The following is a 9587-nucleotide window of genomic DNA, read 5'->3' on the forward strand; positions in this document are numbered from 1 at the left end:
CAGTGCCTGTGTGAAGCAGGGCCCTGCTATTAGCTCCATTTTACAGGCCGAGAACGGAGGCCCAGTGGGTAAGTGACTTGCCCAAGGTCACGCAGAGTGTCTGTAGCAAAGCGGGACTTGAAAGCACGTCTTTCACATGCTAGCATAATCTGGGCATATTTGATCTAATCAATTTCCTGCCAGGGCAGGGACCTCAAGCATCAGCAGCTGTCACAGTTCAGGGCAACTGCACCTGTATTCCCCCTCTGTCGTCCAATGGGCAGCGTGATGGTCGATGAAATGTGGTGGTGACGAGTTAAAGGCAATCCGCCTCAGAAGGAGTAATTGGAACCGCTCATGTCCACCTCTACTAAATAGTAAAATTAAGGCCCTATGTCATTTGCGATATTGTGGAAATTGCGAGTCCCCCCAATATTAGGCTTCCGCTGCAATTTTGTCAGCCGGGCAGCTGAGAGCGGGAGCCCCCGGCCACCAGCCCACCCAGACTCCCGCTGTCAACCCCGGGCGATAACGGCTGTAATCTAGTTGCAGCAAAATGTCTGGTTATCAAAAAAATTAGCAGGCCTGAGATAATACTTGAGTGTTTATATCGTCCCAGCAAATATTTCGTAAACCAATAGGTCTTCTCCGGCTTTTCCGAACGCCTGCAATGAATAAAGGGCTGTTGTTACTTTTCCACGTCTTGTCCACAATTCAGCCGCAATTATTTGACAATCATCCCGCAATTCAAGTAGGGCCTTCGTTATAATTATATAGTGCGTAGGCGCCCCACTAATGGACCAGGACCCATCGCACCTGGTACGGTACAAACATAGAACAGGGATGTTGTATTGATTAGATGGACAAAATGGGCCCAAAGTGTCAAAGGTGTTAACATGACCCTGAAACTGTCCAGCATTAAACAAGGTTTGGGGTTTGGTATAGAGAGATCTCAGCTTGCTTACTACCATGGCAAGCACCCCATTAAACCTCCTTTTAACGCTTTATTAAAGATAGGGGCAAGAAAGAAAAAGAGTGGAGGAATCTGAAATTTAAAATATTAAGTACAGTTTTTATTTTAGCAACATTTCTTGTTCCCATTCCCTGTTTCATTTTTAGAAGGAAAACCTGCGCTGACAGTCTCCGATGGTACTAAAGCTGCTGCTAACTGTCCTTTGGGGGAAAAAGAGAAGTTAGTTGAGATGAGCTGGACCTGGCGTTGTTCCTGGTGGTGTTAAAGGCTGATCCCATTTCCTAGAAGGCAAAACAAGACGAACGCACACAAATGTGGGAGGGGGAAGAACAGCAAAGATAGAAAATGCAGCTTCTGCCTTTGGTGTTGAGGCTCACATGCAACCTCACAGCTGGCAAAACACCGACACAGTACATGGGCTGGGAGACATTGGGAACTTTCACTCTCTTTCACACTACCAGGAGAAGGGATGTTCCATTAAACTGAAAGGCAACTCGCTTAAAGCTGATGAAAGGAAATGCTTTTTGATGCAATGCATAGTTCACCTGCGGAACTCCTTGCCACAAGATATTGTGACCAAGAGTTTAACAGGATTAATAAATAGATTAGACATGTATATGGATAAAGAGAATATCCACCGTTACATTAGACTGGATAATCTTTTAGAAAGGATATATACCCTCATGCTTCAGGGCATAAACTCACCTCTAACACTAGAGATTAGGAAAGAATGTTCGCTTGGGGCAAGCTATTCCATAACTGTCCACTAGGGGGTACCTTGCACCTTCCTCTGAAGCAGCTGGGGTACCGGAAGCACCGGGGTAGCAAAGCTTTCTCTTTGTGCGGGAGATGTCAGAGCAAATGGCTAAAGTGCAAACCAAGCTCGTGGAAAGGATGGAGTTCCCAGAACTAACTGTAGCCGACCCCATGCTTCAGGGAATCCAGTCATTGCCACGGAAAGCTATTTATAAAAAGACATTCCCCAGCCACGGATCTGACTGAGAAGGAAACAACAACAAACTCGTATGTGACGCAACGGGCAGGCTGCATTCGTCAGGCGCGGCTGCTTACCCCTGCTGGCCCAGCTGTGCCTCAGAGGAGAATTTTAGCGGTGGAGGTAGCAGGGAGGGGAACTGCAGCTGAAGAAAAAACAACGAGGAGTCCTTGTGGCACTGTAGAGACTAACAAATGTATTTGGGCATAAGCTTTTGTGGGCTAGAACCCACTTCATCAGATGCACGGCGTGGAAAATATAGTAGCAGGTACATATACATAGTACATGAACAGATGGGAGTTGCCTTACCAAGCAGGGGGTCAGTCTAAAGAAACTCAGAAAGTCAGCGGAAGAAACTCTGTGACTCTCGATCCTGGAAACCCCCGTGCCAGGAGTAAGGTGGCACCGCTCCACTGAAGTCGGTGGAGCCACACGGGTTTATATCAGCGGCCGGGCTGACCCTCAGTAAACCCTGTATTGTAAACGGTGGCACTTTTCTTCTACAGAGGGGTCACGCGAGAGTCGGGTGGTGGGGGTATAATCAGGGGCGGCTCTATGTTTTTTGCCGCCCCAAGCACGGCAGGCAGGCGGCATTCAGCGGCATGCCTGCGGGTGGTCCGCCGGTGCCGCGCCATCGGCATCCCCGCCGCCGAATTGCCGCTGAAGCCGCGGGACCGGCGGACCTCCCGCAGGCATGCCGCCCAAAGCCGCCTGCCTGCTGCCCTCACAGCGACCGGCAGGCTGCCCCCGCGGCTTGCCGCCCCAGGCACGCGCTTGCCTGGAGCCGCCCCTGGGTATAATTATATGTGCTCACTCATCCTTAGATTTATGGGACTGATCCAATTTTGCCAGTCATTCGCTTGCAGGATGTTACTAGACCTTGACATCGTCTCCTGGGCCTGCGAACTAGCGTAGCCTGCTGTGTGCGATGTTGCTGTAGCTCTGTTGGGCCCTGGGAGCTTAAATTCATAACTTCACTAGACACTAAAAAGACACTGGAGTTATGGCTTCTGACAACAATCTGTAGCCCACTAACCCCACTTTGTCCTGTGGCTGCAGAGGGGTTAATGGCCCATTACACCTCGAAGGGTCTCTTGCAACATGTTAACTCCTTACGCTAAACAATCTTGTAGGTAGCGGTGATACTCCGAGCACCTTTCCCAGACCCGAGAAGAGCTGTGTGTGACTTGAGAGCTTGCACCTTGCACCACTGAAGTTGGTCCAATCAAAGATATGACTTCGCCCGCCTTGTGTCCCTAACACGTCGTTGTAAGCACTTGGGGGCATGGACTGGCTTTTTGTACTGTGTTCGTACAGCACCTGACACATTGGGGTCTTGGCGCCGATGTGTTACCGCCGCAGAGATGATTAATCATCGTAACGGCACCGTGACAGCACGAGGGGATGAGGTTTTTATGCCGTTTTGACTCTCTAAAGGAAGACGGGGCAGAGACTCTATGAAGTCCACCATGGACCTTGCCATTGTGATGAATTTGAATCCAGCCAGCGTGGGGCACAATAGCTGTGAAGCGAGCACAGCGCCGGCTTTGGCATGGGTAGTGCCAGCCCAGCACGGATCCTGGGCACGTACACTGCTTCCTGACCTGCTCTGAAGCCCACCCTGCTCTGTCTTCACTGCGATCGTAACCCGCGCTAGCTGGTTCGGGCTAACCCGTGCACAGCTTTGGCTGTATGGATGTACCCTCAGCGTTTAGCCATTCCATGCTGCTGTTCTTTTCACTCTGTACCTCCAGGAGTGGGGATGGGCGACTCGAGTTGAGACCCAGGAAGCCACATGCCCCAGGGTGAAACTTCATTGTCCCCTAGAGCCCAAACTGGGCTTCTGAGAAGGCCGGGTAAGAAAGTTTCCCGTGGCTATTCCACGAGGCAGTCCAGAGTGTAAAAGCCAAGCTAAAGGATTCCCCTTCTTCTGCACTTAGGAAGGTCCTTCCTCCGCTCCCCCTCATTAACAATTTGGGCAGTAGGGAAGCTGACACCAGTGTTACCAACTCTCCCGATTTTGTCCTGTTTTCTGCAAGCCCAGCTCCTGGATGAAGGTGGTTTCCTGAGAATCTCGGCTTTCATTTAAAAAAAAAGGATCTAGCCCCCCGTGGTTGCAGAGGAAGGCTTGAAAGCGAGAGCCCTAAAGCTGAAAAACACAGAAGGCAAACTAAAAAAAACCTCAACACTGAGTATTAAAAAACAACAACAAACCCTTGTGATTCGCAAAGCAGGAGTTCTGGATGGCCTGGCTCCTGATTTCTGAATGTGGGGGATTGGCAACACCACTGCCCCCATCTAACTGGCTTTCTTCCCCCTCCCGCCCAGATAAGTGCGCTGAGAACTCAAATGCAGAAATGAGCGAGAGAGGAAGCTGGCAGTTAAATGGGGAGGGGTTTCCTGCCCACCAGATTGCACCACATCACAGCAGTCACCAACCATTGGCACAGTACAATGGTGAATCAAGCCCCTGGGGTGCAAGCTGGGGGAGGATCAGGCCCATTGATTTGCAGAGGGGTCTTTATTAGCTGAAGATCTTGGGGGGATAGATTTTCAGTTACACTAAGGCCCCTTTACTCCACTCCGAGCATAAATTACAGCAACCCCCAGAGTCTTGGCATAACTGGGAAAAAAGCCCCACATCTTTATGAGCAGATCAGTAATTTCAGGCCTGACTGAGAAGTGCATTTTATTGGTAAACAGGACTCAACACAATGAGCAAACCATCACACTATTGGCTGGATCTCAGCTGCGATGCTTCATGCCCATAAGGAGGAGATGTTGGGAGATGATCACCTTCTGCCTGCAGATGGGAAATGCCTCGGCATCGTCTCTTGCTGCTTGTAATCTACAGTGGCTTTTTAAAAAGCCACAGTAATACATTCTGCAGCAGCAGCTCTTCGCGTTAGAAGGCCTGAAGTTCAGGCAACTTACTGCATTTGGATGCAGTTGGTGTTATATCTTCAGTATCCTCCTCAGCAACAAATCTTCCCTTTGCATGCATTCCCGTCACTCCAGTCTGCATTCGAAGGCAGCGTGTGGTCCTTATTTTAGAATATTGGTCATGCTGAAGAGGAGTCCAAAGAACATGAAGAAGCGTGTTGCCTTCGGCGCTTGGAAAATGGATGCCGGTGAGCCACTTTCTGTTGAAACAGACAAACACACAATGAACATTTGCCTCTGCAGTGAGTATCTCTAGGTCTCTGGGGATATTTTCTGCCTACGAAAGTGGCTATTCGCTCCTGCCTATCCCCATTCCCTATTGCTCTGAATATAACTTGTTCTTTGCTTTGCGGTAATGCCCAGGACCCCGTGGTGCAAGGCGCTGTACAAACACCAAACAAGACGACAGTCTGTGCCCCAAACAGCTCACAACCTGGTGCAGGCATTTACACCAGCGCAATGGGATATAAAATGCTACTAAATGAGAAAGAGAAAGGCCAGACACTCCACTGGTGTAAGTGATGGGGCAAGAGGCAGGGCACTGGAGAAGCAGACCACCGTCTCTCTCACCAGGCTAGACAGACTACACTAGAAAAGCTTTGCTGAGACAGCTCTACTGGTATAACTAGTCCAGCAGAGCCACCTATTGAGGACAGTTTATAGCAGCACAAGGAGGGCTTTTGTCAGTATAGTTAAGCCACCTCCCTGAACGACACAAGCTAGATCAGCAAAAAGGACTCGTTTGTCGGCACAGCTGCACCTACATGGGGAGTTTGGCTGGCCCAGCTCTGTCAGTCAGGGGCATGGACCAGCACCTCTGTGCCAACAAAACTTTGTAAGGAAGACCTGGCCCATGCCCAGAGGTCAGGGTTTGAAAGGATTGGGCCACAGCCCTATAAGGATAGGGGCCTGCATCTAGGATTAAGTGGGGCCAAGGCACGCGGCGGGCTCTCTGCACAGAGGTGAATTTCATGCAGCGGGATCGTAACCCACGCAGCTCTGCCGTGGCCACGCTGACCCCAGGACCCCATGCCTTTCAGGTTGATCCTAGAGATGCTTCGCTAGGAAGTTACCACAGTAGTCTCCTATGGAGATCGTTTTTGAGCCCTGGCTGACGGGGTTCCTCGCCAGGCAGGTGTGCACCATGTCTTTAGCTCTTGGCCGGCTCAAGATGCGCAGGGTGGGTCCTTCCTTGATCTGGATGATCCTCCTGCGGGTGTACGTCCAGAGGAAGGTGGCGCTTTCCGCTCCCTCGGCGACAGAGCAGTTTAGCAGGAGGTTGCAGGTTCCATTCAGGATGGCAACGGCAACGTCTGGGACCGGGATTTTCTCTGCGTGTCGGAGGGAATACGAAATGGGAAAGGGAGCAGTGAGAATTCCCTGCGCTGCCTGCACGTAGCTTTGAGCCCCTCTGTGCAATCCCAGGTTTCCAGCCCTCTCATCTCTTTCCATAGCATAGACGCAGGATTATTCCGGAAGAACACCTCTAGTTGGGGTCCTCTGCAGGACTGAACCCATCCTTCGGCATCGAAAAGCCTAAGCTACATGAACTAAAGGACTAGGATAAGCCACTAACTGGAGACAGTGAATTACTCTTTGTTAATGGAGGTCACACATTGGGCTGATCAGAAAATGGGGGGGGGAGGGGGAGGGGGTTTCCACATGGAATATTCTACGTTTTTGATAAAAATTAAAAACTGAAATATTTCAGTTCTGAAATATAGTTGTGGTGCCTCATGGGGGTTGTAGTTCAGGTGCCTCCTGTCCCCATTCTTCTCTACAGGTCAGGCTTCCTAGTCAGACAACATTTCCCATGATGCATCATGGTCTCACCTCAGTGAAGGGAGGGCGTGCAAGTTGGTAGTGCATCATGGGAGCCAGAGTCTGGCCAGGGAGACTAGCCTGTGGAGGAGAACAAGGCAGTGAGGCCATCAAACTACAGCTCCCATGAGGCACCATGGCAGGACAGCCGAATCAAAATACTTTTGTTTTCAGGTGAAAACCAAAAAATGTTCAGTTTTTGGGTGGTGAGTATTCCAACAGATACTTTAGGCAAATAAAATCCATTTATTCAACCACCCAGTTTTCCCTCAAAAAACAGTTTGCACAGAAATTTTTCACCCAGCCGCCCCATGGCCAGGAACGTTTGCCCTGAGATTCAAAGGTCCACGCAGTGGAGACCCACATATGCAGCATGTAACCACGCCCCAAGTGGGCTTTGGTGATCCTGCTGTCATGGGATTTTTGCCCTTGATTTCAATGCGGGGGGGTAGGCCCGTAATTTGTCAAGCTCTTTCAAGATGACAAGCGTTACACGTGGACGTGTCTAAGGGGCTAGATGTTATGTACAAATATTTTTATGGGGAATCTTGTTAAAAATATATATTTATGTTGAAATAAACACCTACCCACAGGGCAGTTATATCCACACTTGAGCTGCAGAAGACGAGAAATTAGCATGCGCCCCTCATTAAAACTGAGCGCTGGAATGCCATGCACTCATTAAAGAGCTTCAAAGGAGCTGACTAGCTCCCTGTTGACCCTTGGAGGAAACTGGCCTGAGGGGTCTTTGTTTAAGGAAAGCTCTTGAAACAGACACAATTGGAATTTAAAAGAGACGGGAGTTTGATTTTCCTCTCCCTTGCTCTGGTCTGATTTCCAGAGATGCTCAGCTGCTGCATCTCCTCTTGAAATCCAGGGGAGCTGCGGGATTTCAGCACCTTTGAAAACCAGGAGCAACTCCATGGACCAATAGCTCAACCGTCAGCTGGTGGAAACGACCCCCCAGCAGCCCACCCCCACACTCACCGTATACGCGCAGCAGGTATTCCGTCACGGTGGTGGTGAACTCCGTGTTTATCTGCGCTCTGTATATGCCCCTGTCCAGCATGCTCAGGTTGCTAATCACCAGAGAATAGGTATGGTCCAAGACCCTCAACCGCCCTATGTAGCGTTTATCCAGCACTTTAACTGCAGTTGGTTTCCCTTTCCTGGGGGTAAACGTGGCGAGGGTTGTGACCGAATTCCAGACGATCGTCTCCACGGGTACCCACGGGGGAACTTTGAAAGGGAAAACTACCGACCCTCCCACCATCCCAGTCAGCTGGATCCCCTGGGATTTGGTGGTGCGTGCATCTAGAAACACAGAAAGAAAGAGAGAAGTTAGGAGACTGATGGAGTTGAGTTCTTTAAAGTGAGATTGATTTCTGAGCCTGATGAGATATTTCATGCAGATCGATATTATCTATCCATCCATCCCCATGCACGCCTCTCTAGCCACATACATGTTCCTCCACCTAGCTACAGATTGAGTGAAACTGGGAGTTTCCATTCGCTGGGAAGCTACAATATTTCAACATTCATTTTCATTTTCCATCCCACATCAAGATAAAAAGCCAAAATTTCAAAGTTATTTTGCAGAATGGAAATCTTGGAATATTTCAGTTTGGAAGCGTAGAAGGATTTAGTTTCAGCACTGTTGACTGAAAACATTTGACATTCCCGAATGGCCATGTTTCATTTCAGTTTGTTAAACTTGAAACTTTGTTTCAAATCAGTTCAATATTAATCTGCATTTTCCCATTGAGACACATTTACTCATCAAAGCTGTAATTGGGAGCTGGATGCCTATGGGTTGGGCTGGGCTCCCTCTCCCATAATGTACTGAGAGTCATGTGACTCCCATGATGCACCACACATCTTGGTAAGAGGGGAGCCTGTATTGCTTTATGGGACATGTAGTCCTCCAGGGAGCCCGGCCCAGAGGCGAGAATGGAGGCCCAAACTACAACTCCCATGAGGCAATGGACTGACAGGGAAATGCTATTTTAATATTTTGTTGAACTGTTTTGAAATTAAACATTTTGGGCCAATTCAACAGAACAAAATATTCTGATTTGGGTCAAAATGACCAGAATTTTTTTTTTCTTCCATTTTCAATTGGAAAAGTTGAAAGTTTTCAACAAAATTAAAGAATTCCCACAGAAAGTTTCGATTTTGCAGAAATTGTTTCTTCATTCCAATGGAAAATTCTCAACCAGCTCCACACACACACTTTACCTGTGAGGATGAGGCACATGAGCAGCCAACATAGTCCCAGGATCACCATTCTAACACCAAACCAGTAGCTTCTCCTAGACATTCCCAGAGAGTCCTAGGAGGAAAAGACATCTCAGGAGGGGCCGCTCTGTGGGGAAAGAGGAAAGCGAGGTGAGCATTTGGGAGCCGAACTGTTCACAAAAGAAGGCTGGAGGGTCGGATTTCCACAAGTCAATTAGGCAATAACGTGCCATCGCTGGTAAAATGAGGGTCCGGCTGGAGAATCTTGCCTATATGCTCGGGGTTCTACTGATCACCATATTTGGGGTCGGGAAGGAATTTTCCTCCAGGGTAGATTGGCAGAGGCCCTGGAGGTTTTTCGCCTTCCTCCGCAGCATGGGGCAGGGGTCGCAAGCTGGAGGATTCTCTGCGACTTGAAGTCTTTAAATCACGATCTGGAGACTTCAACAGCTGAGTTAAGGGAAAGTGGGTGGGTCAGCTTTTGTGGCCTGCATCATGCAGGAGGTCAGACTAGATGACCATATTGGTCCCTTCTGACCTTAAAGTCTATGAGTCTATGAGTCTATGAGCTCAGCAGCACCCAAATGAAGTGGGCCAAAGTGGGAGCTGCTGGGTGCTCTTGGAGAAGTCTGGTACTTA

General features: G+C 49.2%; 1 protein-coding gene across 1 annotated transcript; it reads right to left on the reverse strand.

Annotated features, from left to right (window-relative positions):
• Nucleotides 1-5936: 5936 nt before the first annotated feature.
• Nucleotides 5937-8997, reverse strand: LOC113407583 (SLAM family member 5-like). Its single transcript, XM_026656229.1, has 3 exons — nt 8949-8997; nt 7698-8024; nt 5937-6220 (listed from the first exon to the last, which is right to left on the reverse strand). The coding sequence occupies exons 1-3, from the start codon at nt 8995-8997 to the stop codon at nt 5937-5939; spliced, it is 660 nt and encodes a 219-aa protein (XP_026512014.1).
• Nucleotides 8998-9587: the final 590 nt, after the last annotated feature.

Source organism: Terrapene carolina, unplaced genomic scaffold (genome assembly GCF_002925995.2).
Source record: "Terrapene carolina triunguis isolate 2854851 unplaced genomic scaffold, T_m_triunguis-2.0 Scaffold227, whole genome shotgun sequence".
Taxonomy (NCBI): domain Eukaryota; kingdom Metazoa; phylum Chordata; order Testudines; family Emydidae; genus Terrapene; species Terrapene triunguis.